This window comes from Amphibalanus amphitrite, unplaced genomic scaffold (genome assembly GCF_019059575.1).
Source record: "Amphibalanus amphitrite isolate SeventyFive unplaced genomic scaffold, NRLGWU_Aamphi_draft 001408F_arrow, whole genome shotgun sequence".
Taxonomy (NCBI): Eukaryota; Metazoa; Arthropoda; class Thecostraca; order Balanomorpha; family Balanidae; genus Amphibalanus; species Amphibalanus amphitrite.
Genome location: NW_024882901.1, coordinates 135,757 through 163,566, shown reverse-complemented (window position 1 = coordinate 163,566; position 27,810 = coordinate 135,757). Strand labels below are relative to the sequence as shown.

General features: G+C 49.3%; 1 protein-coding gene across 6 annotated transcripts in view; it reads right to left on the bottom strand.

Moving 5' to 3' along the window:
* The window catches only part of LOC122372852 (serine proteinase stubble-like), a 45,116-nt gene that overhangs the window by 5,535 nt on the left and 11,771 nt on the right, over positions 1 to 27,810 (bottom strand). For 2 of the 6 annotated variants that reach the window (XM_043350495.1, XM_043350494.1), the window contains exons 2-9: positions 24,015 to 24,226; positions 17,170 to 17,385; positions 5,486 to 5,665; positions 2,948 to 3,517; positions 2,274 to 2,350; positions 1,760 to 1,860; positions 1,180 to 1,279; positions 664 to 832 (exon numbers count right to left, since the gene is read on the bottom strand). In XM_043350495.1, the coding sequence (XP_043206430.1) occupies positions 664 to 832; positions 1,180 to 1,279; positions 1,760 to 1,860; positions 2,274 to 2,350; positions 2,948 to 3,517; positions 5,486 to 5,665; positions 17,170 to 17,385; positions 24,015 to 24,213 (1,612 nt within the window). In that variant the 5' untranslated portion in view covers positions 24,214 to 24,226. Of the gene's footprint in view, positions 1 to 663; positions 833 to 1,179; positions 1,280 to 1,759; positions 1,861 to 2,273; positions 2,351 to 2,947; positions 3,518 to 5,485; positions 5,666 to 17,169; positions 17,386 to 24,014; positions 24,227 to 24,833; positions 25,722 to 27,810 lie in introns of those variants that run through there. The other 4 variants (XM_043350498.1, XM_043350497.1, XM_043350496.1 and 1 more) reach the window with 3 other exon arrangements.

Below are 27,810 nucleotides of genomic sequence, written 5' to 3'. Positions count from 1 at the left end.
CTTAAAAATTTCAACCCATTCATTTTTATTTCAAAGTCCGCTCCTTTTCAAAATGTCATTATACCAAAATGTCATTCAAAATGTCATGCACTTTTCTGATAACGGCGCGAAAATGAAATATATTGTGCCTTAGGTATTTTGCTAGGTGTTCTCTTTTATCGAGCTCTCCCATAATTAATTAGTTCTTTTTTACCTGCCAACCGTAAAGTCGACGTGTATTAGCTCGCATTTTTTCCTACCATCGCCCACGCCCAAGCAGGTTGACCCATGATACTTGACTCTCAATTGTCAGTTCGGCTCTTGGGTGACGTGATGATATCACTAACCGACAGGTGATGCGTTTAACGACTGCTGCTTACGCCCTGCTCCATGCCTGGCTTATGTCGGCTCATCTACGGCTCATATGACACAGGTGTGTTCCCTGTTAATGCATATGCCTTGGCGTGTCCGTTTCATGGACTATCTCAATATTCGCAGTACGTCCCCACCCAGTGGCCGTCTGGTGACCTCAAACTTCAAAGCTCGTGGTCCGTTCTCAGCCAGTGACCGGCCATGACTTTACCGTGGGCGGTCCGTCCCCAGCCAATGACCATATCGTAGCCTCACTCACCGTGCGGCGCGGTCAGTCCCCAGCCAGTGACCGTGACATATAACTCCACTCACCGTGCGCGGTGCGTCCCCAGCCGATGGCGGTGGCCGTGTCGCCGACGAAGGATTCGTCCGTGTTGGGCAGACAAACGGGCACGATGTGCTCCTTAAACACCACGTCCTTGCTCAGCTTCACCATCGACAGGTCGTTCTCGAAGTTGGACGGGTTGTATTTGGGATGCACCTGCGAGCGTCAGAACGATGGTGAGTGCCAAATCTTAGTTTCATGTAAAACATGTTGATGCCAAATATATGAATATGTGCTCAGGGGAGCAAGCCTTATACAGCGGTGCTGTATAATATGCACTATGCACTATGTATTCGTTGGGGTGCGCTTGGATGCACCTTGGACGTATACCGCACACCGCACCCATCGTGTCGACGGGTTGCACATGACAGCTCGAAGGTGCAGATGGTCTCGGAAAGGGGGGGGGAGGGTAGAGCTACTAGCCCGGGGGAGGGAAACAGCTGATAGCTCGGGGGGGGATGGTAGCTTGAGGCTCCAGAAGGATGCAGCACGGTTCCACTCACCACTTTCCGCTCCAGCGAGTAGTCCTCGTGCGGATAGCGCTCAGAGTACTCTCGGACGTTGTACTCGCCCAGCCGGATCTTCATACTCGATATGTCGGCTCTGTGGGGAGCCAGAGTTGTATCGTGAAGTTGCAGTAGTTGAAATTTTCGTATAATCCAGCTGTGGGGCTTATACCGGTGACGTTACACATTCAAAGGAAGACCTCGCAAATGGCCATCTGTCGTTCCTAAAGCGCTACATACTCGTATAAGTTCAGACTTGCACTACGGACGATTTCGCAACTGTGTGCATTGTTTCAGGCTCATGTATAGCAACATTGCTGCGGGAATTATCGCCTTTAGTACAGCGTGACTATCGAAAATTCATACTTTATACGTAAGCTCCGTTTTGTTTTATACCGGTGAATCTTGGGGGAGAGGCACATCAGACATCATCATCAGACTTTTTTTCAGACACATCTTCAGACTTTTTGCCCTAACCTAACCTAGTTACAATATAAAATTTTAGTGACTCTTGCACCGTTTGGTACCGTTGTATGTACTTAACGATTGCTATTCTCAAGTGGGCCCGTCGACCTACCTGTAAACGCAATGGGCGGCGGTGACCACCCATCGTTTGTTGACCAGGGCGCCGCCGCAAGCAATTCTCTTGGAGAAGAAGCCTTCTTTGATAAGTGCAGCCTGCAAACATGGACGTCTTTATTTAGAATGTGACACTTGAGACAGCGATGGTCATCACTGTCCGTTCCAACATCTTACTAAAGGCTACACTACATCATCCTGCTGCAGTGATAGTCCATAATTAATCAATCTAGGGACGGACCATCGCTGCTCCTCCGCCATCCCCTGCGAAGTAAACTTCATCTCTGCCCTCTCTTTCCTGCATGAGATGCTCCATCCCCGACTCCTCCCCACCGCTAACACCGTTACGTTACGCGTAACACCCACTGAACATATACAATGCCCACCTACCTGCCAGTAATGGTTCTTCCTTGCCCCTCTCCTCTCAAAAGAAATCCATCACTCCCGACTCCTCCCTACCGTTACACCGTTACGTTACGCGTAACACCCACTGAGCGTAAACGCTCACCCACCTGCCAGGGGTGCGAGCCGAACGACGAGTCGTGACCTCCGACGATTCGGTTGGTGCGACTGTACACCTGACCGCACTCTGCAACATGGAGGTGGGCGGTGAGGGACAGACACCACTCGGGTGTTGACGAGTTAGTTCACCGGGCTACAGACATCGATTGATTGTTTACTTCTTAGCAATTAGAACATGTAAGGAAAATGATACATCAGATACTAATGCATTTCTTGGCAAAGTAGATTCGATACATGCAGTAATGGACTTTTTGTAGCGCCATTATAGGTGTACGTTTGTCGAAGAGATTCACAAATTAACTCATGACGACTCGCTAACAACTCACCGACACACGACAGTTGTGCTCTGTATGTACAATTTGTGAGCGATCATGGGCGTGTAACATTTTATTCGATTGATTTATTCGCGGTTTATTATCATGACCAATGCAACAATATCACTGGACAGCTGAGATCATTATCGTGGGTGAGACATTTGGTAAGAGAAGCTGCGGTGACGGTGTTTGAAGCTGCTGCGCGCCGCCTGGAGGTCAGCTCAGGTCAGGCTGGCGGCGGGAAGGGACGCGGGTGGAGGTGCGAGCCACTACACTACCATCACCAAACATGCGTGTAGACTGTGCGCGCGCGCGTGTGTCGTCGTCGGCCCGATCTGCGGCGCTCTTACTGGCGTCTGCCGAGCTCGAACTGGGCCGGAGCGGGCGCTGCGGCCGGTCTACATGGTTACTGTCCGCGTCGGGGTCGGGTCGGAGACCGGGCCGGCTCGGCGGGGGCAGGCCGGCCAGCGGGCGGGAGGGCCGCGCTGGCCGGACGGGGGGACGGCCAGAGCCCGACACGTACCCCGTGCCGGGCCGCAGCGGCCGGAGCACCACGAACGGACGGTTATCGAACACGGGCCCGAAGCTGGGCACGTCGCCGTCCGCGTGGCCGCCGACGTGGTTGGTCTCGGGGTTGGGCTCGTCGAGGATGGGGATGATGGAGACGGGGTGCGGCCGCGGCGTGCGGTACGGCCGGCTGGGCCGCTCGGGCCGCTCGGGCCGGCCGTGGTGACCGTAGTAGGAGGGCAGGGTGAGCGCGCGCATGGTGGTGACCTGGGGACGGGGCGCCGAGCCGGCCGCGGCCAGGTCAGGGGACGGGCCAGTCGCGTGGGAAGCGTCAAAGTTAGTCGGTAAGTCAGACGATAGGGGACCAAGACCGGCTGTATCAAGAGCAATAGATGTGTTCGAGATGTTGGCACCTGCAAAAAGGAGAAAAATGAGTAGTAAGATAGCGGCTGGGTATTCCATTTCCTTATTATAACATGGCAGACCATCCGTGCATACAAGCGCAAAAGAAGGTCCATAAATTTGTAGTGGCGGAGAAACTGATAGATAATCCAAGGTGTTGAAAAGGGAGCCCTTATTTAAAATCCCTTGTAGACATAGCTAGACACAGTTGCTGAGCTCTCTCTAAAAGGTGTAGAAGAAGTTAAGCTGGCGTTAGGGAAGACAATCATTGATAACCTAAATTTTGAATGAAATTATTTTGGCTGCTTTTACTTTTTTGTTTGGCCTTTTTAACAATCCAACAGGGTTTAGGTAATGTGCTCCTTGATTATTGAAAGCCTCGACTGTGAACGTAAAGTTTCTCATGGAGTCTGTTCATTTGAACAGCCGTACTCACTATGCTGGTTACTGTTTTTTTTTTCTAGTAGGTATGTGTTTTTGTGAATTCAAAATCAATCTCATGAAATCATGAGTAGTCGAATTAGCTTATACCGGCTATGTCGTCAGGCTATTCAAACCCTTCAATGCAATCGGTTCTAGACTACTAGTTCTAGTAATTACCTGTTTCACACATATGTAGAACACAAGTGTCGAGATGAACACATCGCTGTGCCCATTCAACACCCACACAAAAGGGCCAGTTCAACGCAACAAAACATTTCCGGTCTGTTCATTCCGGGCCACGATAGCAGAGATTGACCAATGAGCGACCGCGTACGGCGCTGACATTACTCTACACGCCCACGAGCATTACAGATCACACTCGTTGTCCCTGTGCACTGTGCGTGCGTTGGACAATCGATAAAAAACGGACAAGTTCACTGGTGACGGTCGTCGCGGTCAGGCGCGGCGACCGGCACGGTTGGCTGATCCGATGGCTCCAAATCATCGCAAGGGTGGAAAGGGGAGGTTTAGACACGCGCTGGTGAAGGGCGAGTTCCCGGGAAGAGGCACCGCGGAGTGACGGTGGCACGGGGGTCAGAGTGACGTGTGACGATCTGTGACGGTGCCACTCAGTGTGCCATATCACCGGGGCCGGGCGCGTTAGACAGAGACGGTGGGAAGATGACAAACACGACAGGCAGTCATGCCAAGTGGGGGTGATTTCGAGTTTGAATATGGTGGCACTTTGTACGGTAATTTGTGTGGTACGTGCATTGGGAATGGAAGAGAAGTGGTGTGTGAGTTGAGTTATCATAGTTTCGGTTGGGCTTAAGTTCAGATTTATCTTTTGTTTTATGTTTCATACATGCTAACATCGGAATCGATGGCAGCGCTAGATCATGACGAGTATTCGTGAACGTTCCCTCCAAACAGCCTTCAAAGTTTCCTCGACACTTCACGACTTGATTCATCTCGGTTCTGTCTTGTTCCTCATGTTGCTTTTTTGTCACAATTATTACATCTTTCCGTCTTCATTTGGTCAGCTTTCTGGTACTGCAGATGCGTAATCGTTTTGCGCACGGCAGCGGCTCTTTGCATAATGCATATGATATCCATTTCACTCTGAGCCCGTACAGCTGCCCTCTACGTTCCACACCGCGCTCGATGACCATGAATGACAAAATGAAGTGCGAGCGACCAGTTGACTTAGCTTGAGTCTCCGCCCACTACCATTTTTATAGGAAGAACATATCTTATGATGGCCAATTTGTTTCCTGATCTTGCAAAAAATATGTTGCACTTCTTCCTGACCTTTGTTTCAAGACCTAAGACAGTGTAACAACGACTACTGGTTCCACAGACCGCTGATGCCCAGGTCCATACACAACATGGTGAAGCGGAATTCGTGGAACTTCTTTTTGCGAGACTGCCTACGATGCGCTCCCTCCGTTCTTGCTCTGTGCGGCGCCGTCCTCCTCTCCCACCCCCAGCTGTCCTCTGTCCCCTCCCGGCCGTGTCACCCCGTCCGGCCGGCCGCGCCCCTGGCGCCCACTCACCGGCGTTAGACACGGTGGCCTCGGCGGCGTAGTCTTTGTCGGCCACGTCTCTGGGCACGCAGCAGCTCCAGACCATGCCGCCGTCGCACAGGTCGATGGCCTTCCTGCCGCGCAGCACGCAGCCCACGCTGACGCCGCAGTCGTACTGCGAGCCCCTGTAACTGCACTTCTGCGGGATCACTGCAAACGAGGACCGCCCCGGTCAGCGCGCCGGCCTCGCACCCCGGCGGTACCCCCGGCGGTACCCCGGAGGCACCCGGAGGTCCAGGACCAGTCGGCCGCTGCCGCCGCTGCTGCTGAAGCTGCTGAAGCTGGTGATGTTGGTATTGAGGTCAATGATAGGTCAGTCAGAGGTCATAGGTGGAGTGGGGGGAGTCTGTGGAAGGATTTGGTCGTTGCTGTCATATTGTGGGCTCCTTGGAAACTGAATAACTAGTAGAATGTAGATTATTTGGTGTCTTTTTCGGAACACAAATGTTCTGAGGTTCTATCGGAGAAGAGCCTTCCCATAAACTTTTTTACGTCACTCGACGTAGATTCGTTTCAAACAAGGAAACGCATACCTTTACTAGTCGAGTTTTCCTGGCTCCACTTTTGGCTTTCGTTGCTTGTACACTCGGGGGCAGATTGATGTTCTACAACTCTTTATCCACCGGGTTCCTATGGCTCAGCATTGGCAGCAGCCGCCTGGTACCGGTAGACTGTGCCGCTTCACTTATTTGTCAAGCGGCACAGCCTACCCACCCGTATGACACCGGTCTGGGTCGGTGGCTGGAAGGTGATGTGGGCCGCCTGTGACGTCAGCGCAGCGGTGAGGGCCGAGCCCGGAGGCATGGCTCGGGTCGGCGCGGCGCGGCGGCTGGCGAGGGCTGGGGAGTGAGGTGGGGTGGGAGCACGGACATCGCGCGGCTGAGCGAGTGTAGTTAACTTTCGCGTCTCAAGGCGACAGTTATTCTACCTAACAATTGTGCTAAAGCAGTTGTTAAAATGTCCTATCCCCAAGACAGCGCCTATCATCATACTTGCAATGCACATTACGACACACTTTAGCGTGGCAATGGGACAGCCAATAGAACTTATGTCACTCGTGCATCGAGGTGCGGAGCTATATTTTGTAGGTATAACATATTAGTATTAAGGCCTTGATTGAGCAGATTGGTGTCTATTGTTTCGCACGGCAATCGTCCAGAGACGTGGGAACTGGGGGTTATGAGTAGTGCCGCAGCCAACGCCCCAATTTAAAGCGATTATTACTGTTCCTCTATTATGTGGTCACAGCCCCCAATAGCAAACCGTTCTAACTAGGAGCCAAAAAGTCGGCCGCTCAGGGGGTTCGAACCGGGCTTCTCTCACCGACCAATTCACGACACGAGCGTTCATCCATTGAGCTACCGAGAATGGTGCTCGTCTGCACAAAACAAAATGACATTGACCCGCTGACCGCCAATGACAGTATTGTGACATTTGATCGCGTTTGACCGCCGCGGGTGGTCGCTGGTTTCGGCAGCTCAGTGGATACACGCTAGCGTCGTAGGGTGACCGGTTGGAGAAACCCGGTTCGAACCGTCTCAGGTGCGCGAATTATTTGTTCCTAGTTGGAACGGCTTGCTATTGGTGGCTGCGACCACACATTAGAGGAACAGTAAGAATTGCTTAAAGTTGGGACGCCGCGCTATCCAAAAACCCCAGTTCCCACGTCTCTGGACGATTGCTGTGCGAAACAATAGACACCAATGAGCTCAATCAAGGCCTTAATACTTATCTGTTCTAAACAATGTAGCTCCGCAACTCGATGCGCGTGTGATATAAATTCTATCGGCTGTCCCAATGCCACGTTTAAGTGTGTCGTAAGGTGCATTGCAAGTATGATGATAGGCGCTGTCTTGGGGATAGGACATTTTAACAACTGCTTTAGCACAATTGTTAGGTAGAATAATTGGCGCCTTGAGACGCGAAAGTTAACTACACTCGCTCAGCCGCGCGATGGTCCGTGCTCCCACCCCACCTCACTCCCCAGCCCTCGCCAGCCGCCGCGCCGCGCCGACCCGAGCCATGCCTCCGGGCTCGGCCCTCACCGCTGCGCTGACGTCACAAGCGGCCCACATCGCCTTCCAGCCACCGACCCAGACCGGTGGCATACGGTGTGGGTAGGCTGTGCCGCTTGACAAGTAAGTGAAGCGGCACAGTCTACCGGTACCAGGCGGCTGCTGCCAATGCTGAGCCATAGGAACCCGGTGGATAAAGAGTTGTAGAACATCAATCTGCCCCCGAGTGTACCTACCAATGCTTGGGTCTACAAAAAGGTTCGAACTCCAGTGGTAACATCCATATGCTTCGATTGTTTGGTGGCTCCTCATTTAGTTCAAAAGTTGATTTTTTATTATCGTCTGAAAATCGCGATTATTTCCGCGGAACCCCCTCTCCATCTTTTGGTGTTATTATTTTATTTTTATAAGACCGAAACTATATCGCTTTGCTTGATTTAAACTTATATCAAGTGAGGTCGGGTTTGTGTTCAGTTAAAAAAAAAAGCAAGCCATGTTTTTGTTGCTCTCTAGAGCCATGGTTTTGTCATTTATCTAAAAGGTAGTGGCCCACTTACAAAAAAGATGAAATGAAAAATAAACTGGCGTACCTGTGGTCAATACCCCATGAATTGGCTAGAAACTCTGTTTGGGAACATATAATTGGAACAGGTAACGGATTAACTGAGCTTATGAACACTCATTGCGGAATCGCGGATACCCTACTCTGGCTCAAAAGAGTAAAGGTGTGGCATGATGTTTCAGCAATGTTGTGAAAATAAACATGTGTTCTTACCGCAAAGGAAGCTTATTTCACCAACGTTTACATATATAATAATTTAACTGGAGTGTTCAGCTGGAGTGAGTGCTGTTGGAGAGCTGGAGTGTTACATTTAAACAATGAAAACGGTGGAGGTGGCGAAACAAGTCACAAGTGCATTGTTATCATAGGAAATTCCCCAGTCTTTGTTCATAATCTCGTCCCTACATCTGGCAACATACCCTCGTGCGTCTCAGTGCAAGGTGATAAGTAATTATTCTTGGTCGGATTTGTGTGGCCCAAACTGAAAAAGCAATGATGAAACAACTATCATTCAATTTTGAACCTATGTTGACCTTATTTTACCAAACTGTGCTGCACCAAATTGTAGCCAGATGTGTAGTCCGTCGTGAAAGCGGATAGGATCTAAGCGGCTACCATCCTGCGCCGTCCAGGCAGCTCGGAACCCCTCGGCGACTGTCACGCCCCGCTTCCGCACAAAGAGCTGCCGCCCCTCCCCGTATGCCGGTGGCAGGGCGCGCTCCGCTGCACCCCGGAGCACAGCCGCGACGAGCCGTGACGCTCGGTTACATCAGAGGCGACGTGAAAGGTCCGCACGGCGGCAGTGGTCGGTGACGACCGTCACATTTGACCCACCGGCGCAACCGCGCCGCGTGCGCGCGTCACGGAGCGTGTCACAGAGTCGCGTCACGGGCGTTGTCAGCCAGCAAAGTGGCTTCCAGTCTGTGCTGTCACGGGTCCTGCGTTTACGGTCTCGGGTCTGCAGGGGTGTCGGAAGAGACGAGCCGCTTGCCGAGACTGTAGCTCAGTGGCGCCGTGTTGAATGGAGGCGCCCGTGATGAGCTACCGTGCTTGCGAAACTAAATACACCGCTGTTCCATGGGCTATGCTGAAGTCTGCCACCATTCTACAACTACTGAAGCCGTTATTTGCGCGCTGTTTATGGTCCAAAAGCAGCTGCAAACTAGTTATGGTTTAGTGTTTAGGGTGGATGGTTAGGTTCCTTGCCTACCGGTCCCCCGTCGGAGAGTTGGCAATAAAACGACTTGAACAATAGCTCTAAAACAATCCCGAATGTGTATCAAAAAATGGACAAGCATTAACGGAGAACGTATACTAATTAATATGCATGGAAATGTAATAGAAGACAATAATTTTCAGCTTCATTCATGTCCATTGCTCATCTCTTACATTCATATAGATATGGTTCAACGCAGTAAGCTAGCATAATTTACGAGTAGCATTAGCTGCTCATTCGTTTCAAGCGGAAACGTCTAACATGATTTTATCCCAGTATGACAAATTAATGGAGAGCTATGCGTCGTGAAAAAGGAAGGTACCATGAATTAGCAAAACTCATGACTCATGTGACCACCATGTCCCTTCCAAACGTTTCACCTGCGATTTATGACTGCCAAAAATAGAACATATTGCGTCACAGGCCGTTTTCCATGATTGATCAGGATACGGTTTTTGCACTTCACAAAACGATCTTACATCGGTTTAGAACTTTCTGTCAGCCTGAAATAATGAAAACTCGACGATATGCTGCTTTGATACTTTTAGCTTGATTTCTCAGTTGCCTTAGCTTCTGCCATCTCTGGGACGAAGGGACCGGGTTGCAGCAGAGTTACTTTTTCACCGGGGCCGGCTGCCACCGTTCCCTGCACCAAGCGGAACGACAGGGATAAGGACGCGCTCGTTACCAGCCGGCCGCCGCACTGTGCGGTCGGTGGTCGCGCTGTGGTAGCGCGTGATGAATGGAGCCAACGGTACGCCGGTACGCAGCGCACTGACACACACTAAACGCCTGGTCGCATCTGGGCTGTCCGACCAGCCCAGATCCGAGCTGCGCCAGCCCAGAGTGGCCCAGATCCCGGAGGGACAGATCGGGGCTACTCCTGGCGACTGGGCGGTGACTCCGAGGGAGTCTCACCGCGACATACCCGGCTGATGAATCGTGTTCCTAGACGAGTCGTCGTGGTAGTCGCGGTGCCCGTTGTCGTCGTCGAAGTGGTTGATGGAGGGTCGATGGTGACGGTACGGCCGCCTCCGACGCACCGGCGGCGCGTACACGGCCGGACCGTACCCGGAGGGCTCGTCGGTGCCGTAGGCCGGCGTGAAGAACGCCTCGCTGTCAGGTCGGTACTGACTGAACGGGTCGAACGCGTCGTGCTGCAGCGGCAGCCGGTACGGCCGGCCGTAGCCGGGCCCGATGGCGCGCTCGGAGGCGGGCCCGCCGCCGCCGTGCCGCCGGCCGCGGTGGTCCCGATCGCCGGAGAAGTCGTCAAAGTGGCGCTGCGCCTGCAGACAGGCGGCGAGCGCGGCGCAGGCCAGCGCGGCGCGCAGCAAGCGGGCCGGCATCTCACGGACGGCAGACACGGCGCGTGGCAGACGATACGGGCATGCCGCGCGGAGCACCGGACTGACAGCGGGCGGCGGACGGTCGGCGCGCCGGGCGACGACTGGCCGCCGCCGCCGCCGGCCGACGGCGCCGACACCGGGCCGTCACAGTCGACGGAGCGCCACTTTCACTGGGCAGCTCGCGCACTGCCGCCTCGTGCACTCGGCGGCTACTGAGCTGCCCGGTTGCGCAAATCTCAGCTGCCACTAAGGGAACGGCAACGACGCAGTCGGCATACAGCGGGCCGCGATGACTTAGTAAAGCTGAGAAGAAATCGGGCGAGCTGGGAGAGGGGAGGTGCTGGGAAGAACGTCCCGGTAGAAAGTGCACCTCCCAGCACTCACGTCGCGGAAGCAGAACGGATGCGTCCGCTCGCTTTACTGCCACTCTTGCATGGCTCGTGCACCGGTGCTGATATAAACTTTTATTCTTTCATTATGGTTATGAATGAGTAATATGCCGAATAAACGCGGCAAAAGTATAGAGTCGTTTGGCTAGGTGCTGGATTCTGGCCGGTAAATCCGATTTAACAGAGGTTATCCAAGCACTAGGTCGGCTCCATCTGAGGTTTTGGAAGTGTGTGGTCGACATGGTTGTGACTTATGAGCTAATGCTTTTTCGCCCAGAGCAAATTACGTTCGGGATACCCATTAACAGTGACATTTGCTCTGCGGAGCATGTCGACAGTTGCGTCAGCAAGCACTCGTGAAGTGTTACTGTCAGGGCATAGAGTGTCGGCATGCAACACAGCAGCTTTGAAAAAAAGTTATTTGTTATTTAAATTTTGCTCATTTTTAACTTTTAATTGTGTTGCTAGTAGAGTGTGGGGTGGCGGAGGGGGAAGGGGGGGGGGGGGGGGGTCGCTGGAGAGCAGTACGCGAAGTCATGCCCCAATTGCCAACAATACCCGTCAATCTAGCAGCAGATTGATATTCGTGAATCTGCTGCTGGAAGTCAGACATTCGGTCCGGCCGAATATGCTGCTTTGGCAGCCGAATGTCCGTCTTCAAACGGCGGATTCGGCCGATACCATAGACAATTAATGGCGCAGTGAAGACGCGCAGCAGCATATTCGCGAATGTACTGCTGAGATCGGAAATGCTCGCTATATCACCGATATCAAAAGTCACCTTCACCGATACCGGCATCAAAATTCACCGAAATCAGAAATTCGATATCACCGATCACTGAGTCAACGATATCAAAATTCCGGGATATACATTTTGTGCATACTCTTGCTCTTATCAATCGCTGAAAGTTTCAAAGCGATCGGTGACTCGGTGTAGCTATGGTAGACACGGAAACTCTTTGAGGTGAGGTCATTTGACGTGACCTGGCGATCTGAACTTGAGTGACCTTGGTCGGAAATTTTCACAACATGAGCAAAAAAGATGCATAATATTTGCACCGCTGTTTTTGAGATATTTTCGAAAAACCGCAGGGGGATGTTCATACAATGAATCCCCACCCTGCAAGGCGCGAGTGAATGCATGTTCGAAATCTCAATGGCTCCACCGGCTCAGACATCAGTAAATTTCATGCTTATACCGCGGCCCATTTCTGCGGCCCCTTTGACGGTGGTGGAGGACATGCTACCATGTCTGGCGTGCCATACGTGGCCCGGTCATGTCACGCGTCGAACCCCTCCCCAGCCCCAGCGGCGGCCGCGCAACTGGTCGTGATAAGGCGCAACTGGCGGCCGTCGGCAGCCTTTCGGTCGGCCGGCACGCCCGCGGCGACCCTGAATGGCGCTCTGGTGACACACGACCGTCTTACCGCCGCTGGCCCGGCCACACCCGCGGCGGTGACCGCCTGTCAACATCGCGCGGGGTCGCGAAACCGCCCGGCGCACGCAGAACGGTTACGCCACGGGGCGGAAACGGCCTAAAAATGCGTGGAGTTACGAGTACGGGGCCTGGGGCACGCGAGGTGGCTAGGGGTGAGAAATTAAGAACCCGTAAGCAAGATATTTGTATGTAAGTGGAATGCTGATTGCTGTTTCTGCCTGGTAGTTTATAACTTCTTTGTTGACTGTCTTTAGATCGGTTTGGTTTGCACAATTCTTTCAAAGAATGTGACCCATGCATTCGACACACGAGTGGTTCGGTATCTAGAGCTGCCCAGTGGCCAACACTATCAGGATTATTGTATTGTTACGCCTCGGGCGACCTTTCTTTACATTGTTTAGCCCGGCTAATAGGAAGCCGAACAAGGTCATCTTTCTCTCGCGCGTTGTAAGGTGTAACGGCCGGCGACCATTTGGGTCAGGTCACCTGATCGCCCTATCACTAACTGTGGTATTGTGGCCTATAAGGGCAAGTTTTTTTTGGCTCAATATCGGCAGCGATCTGAGTTCCATAACATATGCTACCCCCTGTAAAGTGGAGCTGGGGTGAAAACGTTCGCACCTGGGTTACGAAAGGCATAGTTCAGTGCGTTGATGTTTTATTATCTCTCCCCTTCACGGAACGTTATGCGCCAAACTCCATATATGTAGAAGCGGACATTGGGGTTCAGATTGTTATTATGAGTAAAATATAAGTCATTTTCTTCATTAAACGGTTGTTTCTCTATGCGGCGATCATTTATGAAGCACGCCACACTTTGTTACCAACGAGCGATATCATAATAGCTCCATTTTTGGCAGTATACTGGCTGCGGCCGAGTGCGACGGTGGCGCCGACTATCGGCTACTCGTGCAACTAGGCCTCGCGGTGGCTCCGGCGGCCAAACTTCAGATGAAAACGTCCCTGTGTGGAGACTTAACGATAAACTGAAAAATGCGATATAATGCAATTAAATTCAGTAATATGCGTTTACCCTGACGTATTTTTTACCAATATTCGGGGAGAATTGGCACCGGGATTTGGCAGGAGAAGATAAAATGTTTATGAACATTCCAAATTGTATTATACCTACATTGCATTGTCAAAATATGTCTCAATATATGCGAGACGTCATGCTGTTTGCCGTAGTATAGCGAAATTGTTTCATGAAAGACTCAATACAAATATAACGGGAGTGATGTATCTTAATTTCATTTGGTGGTGCAAATATTTTTTTCTTCCATGTCCCGATCCCGGGTCGAATTTTTCTCTCCTATGGATAAAAAGTGCAGAGATGTGTTGCTCAGTTAGTGAGCTACAGCGTAGTATAGCGACATTTTTATGTAAGCTGCCTATTTTTTCATACTCTAGTTTCCACGAAAATCCGTGCATACACTGACCAATATTTTTTTTCCATGGCCAGATCCCAGGTCCAATTTTTATCCGCTATGGATAAAAAATGCATAAATATGTTGCTCAGATGGTAATCTACAGCGTAGTATAGCGACATTTTTATGTAACTACCCTATTTTTTCATACTGTGCTCATTTCCACGAAAATCCGTGCTTACGCTGACCAACATTTTTCTCTTCCATGGCCAGATCCCAGGTCCAATTTTTATCCGTCATGGATAACAAATACATAGATATGTTGCTCAGATAGCGAACTACAACGTAGTATAGCGACATTTTTATGTAACTTCCCTATTTTCTCACACTGTGCTCATTTCCACGAAAATCCGTGCTTACACTGACCAACATTTTTTTCTTCCATGGCCAGATCCCGGGTCCAATTTTTATCCGCCATGGATAAAAATACATAAATATGTCGCTCAGATGGTGAACTATACCGTAGTATAGCGACATTTTCATGTAACTTTCCTATTTTTTCACACTGCGCTATCACCCATCAAAATCCGTGCTCTCACCGACCTTAGTTCTCTGGCGTTGCCGATAGGCGGCGCTGGCGTCGCGTCCCGCGCTATGGCCGCGCCTGGCGCATAACGATATTTTGAGTGCCTGACTTGAAAAGATCTACAAAATCCATGTCACTGTTCCAACGACTAAATTTTGGATGTCCAGAATTAGGTACCTAATCAGAAAATTCAGATTGTAAATTATGGCAGTCCTAATGTTGTCAGAACAGTATGTGCGTGATTAAAGACAACATTTTGTTTTGTGTCAACGCCCAGTAACCGCAGACCGCAGCAGGTGCTGCCATTGCGGTGTCGCTAACTCGGCCCACTACGATAGCCGTTCGGACGGTCGCGCCGGTCGGGGGGTCAGCCCCGGTGCCCGAGGGCGTGTCAGTACGATACTACGCTGACCAGGAAGGGGTCAGGGTCAGTTGTCCCGGCCCGACACGGCCGACAAGGGTGTCTTTCAGCGCCGTCCGGGTGAGGCACAGCCACACCAGTCGGCGCCATTAGCACATCAAAGAGGTGCACGGTGCGTGGCGGCCACGGTCGTCACGCGTGCACGCACACCCCAGTCCCCTGATACACGCACCAGTGGTGTCACCGGCCTGCCGATACCCCACCGGATACATTTCGTGGTGTGTAGTGTCTGTGGAACCCTGTACGCCAGGGGACGAGCCGGTGCGGGGAGGTCGACCGGCGACCTCGACCTATTGTGAGACCTGGATGGCACTGGGGACACAAACAGGGATCACTGTCCGCCTACAGCTGAGGCTGAACCGCGCGCCATTCGGCCGGGTGCTAAGCATGGTGTCGGTGTATGGAATTAGCTGATATGTTGTTCGCAGCATGACGACATCGCGATGCTGGCGGGCGGGCTATGACAGTACCAAATGGACATATTCGATTGAATGCAGATGAACGTTCTGGAGCATCAGTTTAATTTCATGTCATGGAATACAATAACCAATATAAGAGTAATTTTGTGACATGTTCCCAAAACTACTTTTGCTTCCATGTTATTGTTGCCATTTAGATTTGCTGTTCTACGGATGCCCGAGCCCCGCGTTTTTAGTGTTTCTAATGAGCATGCCATCAGCCACTCAATCAAACTGGATGGCTAAATTAGCTCATGGGTCTTGAAGGAAAATTCGGAGGTGCCTCCTATGCGTGTTGGCCCCGACCTCGACTCAGAGGTGGTATACCACCAGACCTTCAGTGGCGGCCGTACACAGGGTCTTGAGGTGGTACTGAGGTGGTGCCGATTTCCCGTGGCGCCACCTACCCAGGATTTAGTGGCCGGTTCTGAGGCGGTACCGATTTTCAGTGGCGCCACCTACGTGGGAGCTCGGAGCCGGCACTTCGCATGCACTTGGGGGCACTTCGGTGGTACAGATTTCCAGTGACGCCTCCTTACCAGGGCCCTGTTTCACCGGTGATAGCAGCACGCTGCTATCACACGTGTCAAATTGGGTTTCCATGGAAACATCAACAAACCATGCCGTCGTCAATTTGTGTGATGTCATCAAATAGGTATTGCTGCTTACATCTTCAGTCTTCACGGCCGTGCGAATGTATTAAACGCATTCAACGAGGCAGCAACTCTGTTCCAAACGTAGCTATGAAAAAGCTCACGGATTACACGAAACGTCATTAGTGTGACGTCATCACATTACGTCAGCTCGCGCAATTTGATAGTAGCGTGCTGCTATCACCGGTGAAACAGGACCCAGGTCGTCTCTAAGGTGGACTGATGATAAATGGTGAATTGATGCACTTCAAACTACCATCCTTGTTTGCGCCACCTACACAATTAATTTGGATCGATGTAGCTGGTTTGATCAAGAAAATTTTGTTTGTGAAAATTGGCTTTGTTAATGTGTAAAATGTGGACGATGTGGTTGAAATTCGTCCTATTCTGGAAGGATACGAAGTTGGAAAGAAGTGGAACACATCATCAAGATCATACACTTTCACTCATCAGCCAATCAAGAAATGAAACATCAACATGCATTGCCATAAAACGACAACAAATTTGACAGTGATAGTTGAAAGCTGAAAATGAAGGCTGCATAGATATGGCAAGAGGTGAAAACAACACATCCAACTTTTCAAGCGTCATGCATTCAATCAGTTGTTTACCCATAGCGTAATTTCAATAAATCCTAAACAGTAAACACACAAGTTACGTTACATACGTTAATAGATGTAGAGACATTTGTGCTATGAACTGCAATGTAGATAATAATTATTGCCTGGAAATAGCAGGCCGGTCTCCCTCATGAAAAATAACTGAACCAGATCTTTTTGTAGAGCAGTGTGTGATAAAGACCCAATCGCAAATGCATGAAGTGAATTGTGGCAAAGCTTGAAAGTCTGGGCATCGTAGTTGAAAGGTGGTCCCGGTGGTCGTATTAAAAATGGGCTTTTGATGTTACTGAACGGACTCTCATGGCACGATGACTGAAGGGGGAGGGGCTTTTGACAGGTGATTGAGAAAAGTAAGTCCAGGGGCAGCGCAGTAATTATTGGACCCATCGGGACTGATTTGGTAATGAACTGACCGAGCCCCTGTGTTGTGACTGGAGTGGAACCGATTGCCTGCGATTTTACAACTGTGACTGAGTGAGTACTGAGTAGTGACTGAATGTGATTGTGACTGATTGACTGAATGACTGAATGACTGACTGAATGGTTGACTGACTGACTGACTGACTGACTGACTGTGACTGACCGAGCGGCGGCGGCGTTAGGAAGTCGAAGATGCCCCTCATCTGGGCCGGACTGTACTCGGGCTCGGCCGTGTTCCACGCGTGCTCCGGCTGGATGATGAGCTGGTCCCGGGGCGGCGTCAGCACCTGGTGCAGCTTGATCAGACGCATCAGCTCCAGCTCGTCCAGCGCGTTCACGTCCTCGATGGTCTCCAGCATCAGCTGGGTGTAGTTGGGCCCTGCGCCGACAGGTGGCGGGCGGGTAGAGGGCGGACAGGCGCGGCAAGACATGGCAGCGGGGCGACGGGTGCACAGAATGTGAAGTGGTGGCCTCATATTCAAATTCAGATTGACATGAGTGTTTCGCTCGGAATTTCTCTGACTCTTGAGAAGTGTTTGAACAATTTTAACGCCCACAATTTGACGCTGTCGTTATCAAAGGTGCGAGAAATGTCGCTGCGAGAAATGTCCATAGTAATCCGGCCAATTTAACCAATTAAAGACGTGGAAGTGATATGCTCATGTCAAAATGAATTTGGTACATACATTGCCACAGTCATGCACATTTCACAAAGTTGTGTGAGCAATCACAGGGCGAGCGAAGATGTGTCATGGCGTATAAAATGACCAAAAATGCCAGTGCTCGTTGCTCAGCTCAGTAAATTGCATTGGAAGAGCTGAATGAGGTGTTGCTAAAGAAGGCAAAGACTGCACAGTGCACATGTAAGGGCGCCCTAGCATCGGTAAATGTACTTAGTAATTCAGATGTAGGTAGGCGCACACAAGCCGATTTGAAACAATCTAAAGATATAATTAGCAAACATGCATACACTCACTCATAGAACATTAATTTATTCTCATACTTTCGCAACAGTGTTAAACCTACTATCGTTTAGGCAACGCACAGAAGGGTTTGCTACTCGAATAATTCCCGCAGTAAATATTTTCGTTTATCATCGGGCGATTGCTGAGTCATCGGTATACATACTGCTGTGTGCAATGTGCATGTGAGGCCTGATGGCTCAGAGGCTCAAAACGTTGTTAGATGGATTTAAACACTTCTTTTCCGCATCCGAAATAACCCAACATTGCGAGCTGATCTATAAAAGCAATGCTTATACATGTAGGTACAGGGACCCGCAGTTGCTACTGTACAGCGACCCTGAGTAAATTGTCCCAGCACCCTCACAGGGAACAACGATAAGCTGTCAGAGGGTACTCACAGGAAACCTCAGCTGCTCTTGTACAGGGACCAGCAGTCGATATCAATGTTATCGGTTGTTACTGGACAGGACAGACGGTTAGACTTTGGGTTCGTGTACAGTAGCAACTGCGGGTCCCCGTACATGTACATGTATATCCCGGCAGTTGCTGGGGTATTTCGCCACCCACCGTTTGCTGGGGGGGGGGGGGCGTTAAACGCCCCCAGCCGATAACTCGAGAACCAATAGGCGCAGCGAAACGCACGAGGCGGCAAACGAAAGAACGCGACGAGACGCTTCAGATGAGTACTGTAAAGTTGAATTTTGAGGTCACAGGTTGGGTCAAGGTCAGGTCAAACACCTGAAATCGGGCTTTCAGTAGCATGGACTTCAGGACTTCGCAATGGGCGCCTCTCGTCATAAACTCTGTCAAAATGGTGCACACTCCATCATATAAGGCCTACAAGAGTGTCAGCTCCATGTAGGGGTCAGTCAAGCATAGGTCAGGGTCAAGGTCAGGGTTGAAAAGATTGAAAAGAGCGCGAGCTCAAATTGGGATCCGAAAACATTGTCCGTTATCCCACCAAGGAAAAAATCAGTTTCGATATTAAGTGAACACAGAAGGCCGTATACGTTTAGGTAGGCAGATCAACACTGTACCGCACATAATAGCAGAAAGCAATAGCCCTATTACAAGAAACGCATAAAAAACGAGGGGTAGGGAGCTATATGCCCTCTGAGTTGGATTGGTGTCCCTTTAGGGAGTGTCGCCTTACAACGACCTGCCGCGGTTGAAGACCGCCTTATTCTCCTTTGCCTGCGGACCCGGCCTCCCTCGGCAGTCTGCGGGCTGCACCGGAAACAGACTATATTTAGCATCCGGCACGCTGAAGCTATTTATATAACTACATGGCTGCTTAAGTGCCGCCGCCGCCTTCCCGTTACGTTACTCGGCGGCGTGACGGCTCGTCCCGTCATGGACTGTCACACGGGTGCCAGCCGATATCTCACTTATTGTCACAGGCTCTGCAGGGACGATACATGTTTTACAAGTAACAAGTCTCATCTTACATGCTCGTCTTGGTGCTAAGCATGCAATTGAAATACCTACTCCTATAAGATACCTATGCTGCAGACTTGCAGAATGTTTGCAAGTATAGATAACCACAATAAAAACCGTAATAAGTGACTTTGGAAAACAATCAGTTATTGTGTCCGGCATCACCTTTTCTTCAGAAGAAAACTAGATTTGCTACAAAGGACCTAAGCTCAGAATCTCTGCTGTTCTAAAACTGCTGAATAATGTCAGTTTTATGTCAAACTTTGTCCACGGAAACTTAAGTGGCAAGGTTTCTCCCTGGTTGGACGCGTGCCGGCTGTCGTTTATCCGTGGAATCTTTCCTCATTAGGAGGACTCGGACAGCGTAGAGAAACTCCCTTGTGTTTGAACGCTCTCACCCGTGGCTTACGCCGGTAACAAAAAGCGAACCCCTTTGGAGACAGAACTAGGTTGGCGTTATAATACTTTATAAACGGATCATCATTTCCTTCTTTATTGCCATCTGGTGATGTCTTTTGCTTCTTACCCCAAAATTGAACATTTTCCGGCTCAAATGTGAGATTGGGTGATCCGTGGCGACCAATTTCTCCTCGGGGCCCGCGGCCATTGTTGAGCATTTCCGATCCGCTTCAATCCCCTCAAAAACTGGGCCACGCGGGCCCACGAGGTGGCCGTTGAGTCACTGCGGGGTATCTGACCTACAGTCCTCCGCAGCGCGGGGCCAACAGAAATAAACTGAGTAATATGCGTGATTGTGCCATTGTGAGACAGTTTTTTAATTAGGCTGGACGTCTGTCGGTGATAACTATTCCCGATCGGCCGGTAGGTACTAACATGTACTAACCAAAGACCAGGAAATTCGCGCACATATACCTACTCTTAGAGCCGGTGGTCTGGTATCATGGAGATACACCCGTGAGAAAATACTCAATCGAGTGAAATACATAAACTCAATAATCAGTAGGCGCGCTGCAAGCATAATCTTGAATTTGCTAGCCCGTTGGAGATAAGGAAACATTTCAAGATGTTTTGCCATCTTCATTGATAATCGGCGTTTAGCGCAGCTAGGAGCTTTTTCCAATCGTATACGAGCGAAAAATTTTGTGGTACCATGACTTCTCTGTTTGGCCCTCTAGGGGCAATGAACCAGCGCGCGGCCGCTGCGCAGCCAAGACGTCCGTCGCGGTCACGTGACTTAGGCTAGGGGACGCGCGCCCGCGATAACGTTGTGTCCCATTTCTGCCTGGTCTGTCTGGCGACACACGTGTTGCCGTCCGCCTCCCCGCCGCCGCCATGTCATGTTGTTCGCTTGTCGCGTGTTATACCTCATCGGGCTGTCACCTCACCCAAAGACGCTGTTTTCGTGAGAATATAGCCCCGAATCACTTTTGCACCGTTTTTGCTAGCGCGTAGGACCATTGGAAAATGTTTGTTGTTTACCTTTTCCTCGATCGGCAGCAGCGACCAGCATTGCTAGTGCGTCTGCCCAGTCGGCACGGCTCGGGTGTGAATATTCACGGCGTAGGCTACCGCAGGTTTTGTTCACGCTCTATAAAGGTAACTATGAACTCAGTGTGAAACTGACCGCGTCACCCTGCTAATTAGCAGTCTGCCAGCTCTCCTATGTATTTTATTAGGCATAGATGGTTCTTTAAGGGGCATTCCACGTCAAATCAAACACCGAAATCCGTCATCCCCTTCGATTTTTCTGAAAATTTGTAGGCAGACTGGGCATGGTTCAAAACTGAGTTGCGTATAATATTTTCGAAATTTGATAACGTATCGCTGAGATATAGGTCATCGAATATAGCGAAAAATGCCACACATCAATTTTTTAAATGGCTATAACTCTGGTTCCTTTTCTGGTATCAAAATGATATGAACAGGGTCTTATAGGCAATTGATAAGGCTTTGATTTTTAATTACAAAATTAAATTGAAGTGACCTTGAAATGCATTTGACCTTGAACTAAAACAGAAAAATTTAAATAGCAAAAAAACACGTCTCCTTTGATTTGGGTAATTTTTACATATTATGTCCGTCACAATGTTCCTAACCATCTGTGAAAAAATTGGAGTGGGCCATTCATAACTTTCGCGGCAAGCGCCGTTTTCATGCATCAACATCACGCAACCGCGCGTGACCTTGAAAGACAGAGTCAAGACATGCTTGCTTGTGTACACTTTCTGAAATGAATGATTGCTGATTAGTGATATCCCAAACTCTGCGAGAATGGAAATGCATAGTCATCGTAGTCAAGCATTCACGTTCCATAGTAAAAGTGTCTCAGGCAAACGGTATTTTGCGGTGAATTTTGAGCCGTGTGGAAATGCATCATGAAGTAAATTCAAAGAAAACATTATCACGCAACGATATCTTCACGTCTTTTGATCTTCACTATACGAAAGAACATACATTTTTTAGTATGTATGGGGAATTTCTAGTTAATCCAATAATAAATATGGCAGTTAGAGGCCTGCTAAGAGTAACATGTCGCCGGCTGAGGCGGGCTCGGCCGATGCGGGAAACGCAGCAATCACAATTTTGTGTTTACACGTTCATATTTCAATTGTTTACCAACCGATTTTCAAAATTCTTTCACCATAAGATTGCCTGTACATTTCTTAGTCTTCTCACAAAATTTGACGCGAATCGAACGTAATCAGCGGTAGGGAGCGCGATGTAAAGACGGAACCGTTCCGTTCCGTCCCGGCACAGTCTACAATTCAGGCGGCGCGTAGCGGTCGGCGCCGGCTGCAGAGTCGCCGCGTCGCTGCGGCGACAGGATGTTCACTTTACACCGCTATTACTAGAACAGTTGTGAACCGATTTTCTTATTGCTTGCACGATGAGATGTCCAATTCAATTCTTGACAGGTAGCCATAATTAATTTCGCATTAATCTTATGAGATATTGGCGAAAAACAGGAGGGGTGGGCGAAATTCGCTCTTCCCCCTCCACTGCGCATGCTAACATACGTTTGTATATGTCCAATTTTCTTCAAAACTTATGAATGGCCCACTCTAATTTTTTTTCACAGGTTGTTAAGAATATGGTAGGCAATAAAATATATGAAAATGAGCCAAATCGAAGGTGACGTGTTTTTTGCTATTTCAATATTTGTGCTTAAGAACAGAGTTAAGCAAATTTCAAGTTCATATATTTAAGTAGGTGCAATTCTAAACAAATACTTAAGAAATTACCTAAACAGTAAGGTTTATTTCATTCAAATCAAACAAGTACAACCAAAGTTATGGTCGTTCAAAAATATAAAGATGCAACATTTTGTAAAAATTTGATGCCCTATATTTAGAAGACCTGTGGTCAGAATGTGCAAAAAAACATCAATGTAATGTCCGGGGCCACACAGGAACTCGCTCACAAATTTATAATGAAATCGCTGATGGTAAGGTGCAAAACAGCCGATTTTTGTTCGATTTGACGTGGAATGCCCCTTTATCTCTCCGAGGTAAGTTCAGAATATGTTTTCCAAGCGGGTTACCAAGAATTGCATCTCAGAGGAGTGCGAGATGGAAATAATTATGCACTGCAGGCCCAATGACGTATAAACATTTACACATAGAAATAAATGTGTATTTCATTTAACTTACACTGACTACTGAGTCACGTTATAGGCTGCACGATACGGTTGGAACTTTGCAGCTATCAAGCGTCTGTCGCGACATTGGCCTAGATGTCCACTCACGCATTCTACTACACGGTGCGTCTTTTACATCTCATTGTCAGCGTTACAATGCTGGAGGTCATCTGCCTCGTTCAAACGACATCCATTGTTCGCTTTGTACAGCGATGCAAAGTGTCGCCTAGTATATTTATCTGCGCTGATAGTACTACGTGGATCATTCAGTTTTATCAGGCAGACGTGTAACACCCAGTGTATCCTATAGCTTACATATTTGTTTGAATGTGGTTCAGAGGTTCGGCTATGACATTTTTTTTTGCTCCGCCAGCCTAAAGCCAGTCTGGAGCCGGGGGTCATTACCATTTACAGAATCTGCTCGTGCGCACGCACAGATGCATGTACATATGTATGGTTAGCAGGGTCGCGGAAACTACTTTCAGACTGGGAGGGGGGGGGGAGCACACCATAATAGAGATCAATCTAGGGTTCCCCCAAATCTAGTTTTCTCACCGGTTTTAGGCCACTTATTTTTCATCCCTTGGCTTCTTCAACAAAAAGAAAACATTTGTAATAAAGTGCAGCATTCCGTCTCAAAGTTGTGGGGGCACCGCCCCCCCCCCCCCACCGCCAGAGTTGGGGGGGGGGGGAGCTGCCCCCACTGCCCCCCTCCCCACGGTTCCCGCGCCTATTATTATTATCTGCCTTCAAAGTCAATGAGTATTCATCAAGAGTAAACAGCACCAAACCGAGGGTAGGTAATATGCAAAGCTTTTACACCTGGTGATAAAAATGCGTTACATATCGATTCGGGACACAGGGAACTTCGTAAACCAATCAATCTCTCTAGTGTAGAGGAATGCTGGTTGAATCAATCGTCTTTTATGGTTAAATCATGATACGAAGCCAGTCTCGGCTCTATCACTGTATCGCCCTGTCGCCCATTTTCCCGCCTCCGCCACTCACCGGCCACTGTCCTGGCGACGTCGTAGAAGTTGATGCCGCGGCCGACGGCTCGACTCCGGCTAACCACGTCCTCGATCTGACGCTGCTTCTTCATGACGGCCTCGAGCCGGTCATTGAGGTCACCGAGGTCAGCCTGGGTCACGGCCGCCAGCAGCGTGGTCAGCAGCACCGCCGCCGCTATCCGGCGCACCAACCTCATCGCGCCCCGACCTCTGCAACAGAGAGCACGGTCAGACGGGGTCAGTGGCAGTGGGGACACACGGTAAATACGGACAGGGCGGGGAGTGGTGTCAGCCGCATGGCGCACCAGACGCTGATCAACGGACTGACGTGTTGTAGAGGTCAAACAAGTCGGTGTACGACAAGGGGGTGCATGGATATACAAAAAAACATTATATCTTCCTAAAATCAGCACGTTGTTGAATCAAATGAAAAAAGTCCAATAATTCAAGGGAAAAGATTGACAGGTTCCAACAATGTGGTTTCCAACCGTCTAAACCCTCCAACCGTCTAAACCCAGATAAGTTCGACGGGAGAAGAAATGTAAGGGATAATGTTTGAGTGTAATCTTTTATAGGTATTTTATTATAGTTTTTGTTGCAGGAAGCTTCTTGTTGATAAGCTGGAAGAGACATGAACATGACGAGCATGATGTTATATGTACATGCAAAAAAAAAAAAAAAAAAAAACGATGGCAGATAAACACATTGCTGTCGGATTCCAACGCTCTTGAAGAAATTGCTCTTGACTGAGTACCGGGTAACCAGGACTGATTTGATATAGCAGAACCTACTATCCAATCACTGTTCCTGTCCGTACCTGGTCTTTCTGTGTCGCACTCAGTCCCGGACCGCTTCTCTATCGGAGCTACGCGGCTGTTCAATTCCCACGTGGTGCGTCGCTTCTTCAGAACCTCAACCGCGCAGTGACCGTCCCTCTTCTCCGGTCCCTCCAGAGGCGTCTGGCAGCCTAAAGTCCCTCTCACACGCCTTACTATTGCACCAGCACTGTCAGCACACCGCCACGAGCCGCCGCGACCGCTGTGCGTCACCCCACCCTCACCGCCGGACGAAGCGCGTCTGACACCGTTCGGCCCTCTGCGACCGCGCGCTGCCGACCTCCGCGGCCCGACGTCCGTTTTCGCAACGGCGCGGCGCGTCCATCGGCGGCAGCGGCCCGTGACGCCGGTGCTGAAAGGAGCCACCCGTCTCTGGGCGTCTGCTGCCACCCCGTGACGTCATGGTCGGCCACCGGCCTGCATCGGAGCACCTTTGTTTCGTCCCACCTTGACACCGACCGCGACGAACGGGGGCGACGGGGGCGGCTGATGAGGGCGATATCCAGATAGATTACCGGGGAGAATAGGACGCTGCTGACCTTCCCTGGAGGGCTATTGTGCGCCGGGGGTGGACGGTGGGGCGGCCGGCGCGTCGGTCACGGCCGGGGCGGGTGACCGTGTCAACAGGTCAGCCGTGTCGGTGGCTGTGGGGCAGGATGTCCGTCCGTGCGCTGGGCTGCCGGAGACTGCGGCGGAGACTTGGCCGCAACACCGTGCCGGCGCGGCCGCCACGGAGAGCACTCCGCGATGTCGCGAGGAAGGCTGATACAGATTAGGTGCAGAGACGGCAAGAGGGGCCGATAACTGGCGCTGGTAGCTGCATTCAGACAGGGAACTCAGACCCGACAGTGTTGGATCTCCTTGACTCCTTTTGCCTGATCTTGGAAGGCTCATATTCCTAACGATACTGTTTGGAAGATCTGTTACTATGCTGAAAAGTTAGCATTCTTTCCGTGGTGCTTATGTAGAGATGTGCGAATGTGGTCGGGTGAATGCTCTTTTGCTTATTTGTGTCCTTTTATCTTTACAAATAAGCAGGAGCATGCATGTCAAATGCTCATCCTTTATGCAGCTGCATGATTATGCTTACGTGGTTATTCTGGTACACTTATTAAAAAAGTTGTTTTGAAAGACCGACAGTGCTAATAGCCAGACTTTTAACGAGGATGAGTATTGTTGGGGTTTGTTGAGTAACGATTGCTGCACTGGGAGCCAGGGTTGTATACGACTCAATCAATAGCAATCAATTCAATCACGACAAATTTGGGAAACCAATCAAATCAATCAAGTCAGAGCAGTTGTCGGGAATTGATTCAATCGACTCAAACGCGCCAATGAAAGGAATCAATCAACTCAATCAAACGACTCAAACCAAGATATACATTAGGTTTTTTGCCCCACCAACTTGGAAAAGTGTCCATAGCAGTCTAGTGTACCTACCTACCTAGCGACCTACCTACAGAAGAAACATAAAAATATTGTCATTTAAAATTAAAAATTACCATGCCATTCAAAGTTTCTATGTCATAAGGAAGGATACCTAGTGATGGACAGGTGGATCATGATATTGAGGTTCAATGGGTAGAATTGGAGTAGAAGTTTCATTTAATGGGTGCAAAATAACCCAGTAGTTGACTCGCCCCTTAACCCAAATCACCACCTTTCACCTAAAAGTTGTCAATTTAATTTTGGCCATATTCCAGCTAAGTCATCAGGCCATCTACCTCATGTAAAGCCCCTGTCTGTCTCTTATGTGAGTTATGCGGAGCTCTTCTGAAATGAATCCTGAACATAATGAACCTAGCTAGGTTTCATGCCACACTGACACCATATGAAAGTGTTGAAAATGTGCTACAAATTTGACAACTTCATTAGGTATGCTTTATGAAGACAGCAGGAAAGCAGGTAGGTACCTATAGGCTTACCTGCCTAGATGTGTCCACTGGCTACCAACAGTACTAACGAAGGTAGTGACCTGTGAAGGTACCTGTGAGGTAGGTCAATCATTCCTTCCTTTCCTTATTAATATAGCCTGTGATGAATCTGGTACATTTATGAAGTAAAGTTGATAAATTGCAAGATCATAGTGAAGGAAAATTAAAACGCGAAAACGGGACGGTGAGACTGCGTTTTTTGCCAATAAGTATGCTAAGCTTTTATAAATCCTTATTCTACCTCTTTTGATTTTTTTGGTAAGATGACGTCATTGATTATCATGTAGTATGGTAGCTCATCATAAAATAAATCGGTTGTACAACACCAATTTCGTTTTGATTATGATATCATTTGAAATAAAACCACTATTAATAATATTCGGTAAAATATTTTAAGGAAAATGAAATACATTAAATATGTTATGCTTAGGCTCTCAGGAGAAAAGGATCAACAAACGTTCTGCTGCAAATTAAACAATGCAGCAAATTAGCTATTAATTAGGCCCGTAAACGTAATTAGCGAGACGAAAACGGCGCTTTTGTTTCAGTTATTTTTGTAGGGGTTTCAGATATTTATAGAGTTCAGTGGGTTGTTTCTGAGGAGATGTGGAGGTGTGAATTATTAATTAATCACACTTTATTAGTATATAGGGCCTTGCACTTGATCATCTGGATTAAAAAAAAAAAACGTTTCCTGCTGAGTGCAGAAAGGTAGGTAGGTGCATCGCCAGGTTCTATCACCAGGATTGGAGCAGTTATTGCAGTTGAAAGTCAAAGTTGGCTGTTCATGTTTAGGCCCTGTTCTTTATTTGGCCTTCTACCCCATATTGCAGTTGTGATGACAAGCAGTTTTCAGTGTAGTTTTGTGATCTTAGATGTCATCAATTGGTGTCATTATTTTTCGTCAACTAAAACTTATTTGAACTTTCCATTCAATCGACTCAATCATACGAGTCACTCTAATTTTCGGGAATCAAATCAGTCAACCAGTCGCTAAAGCCAAACGAGTCAGTCAACCAGTCAT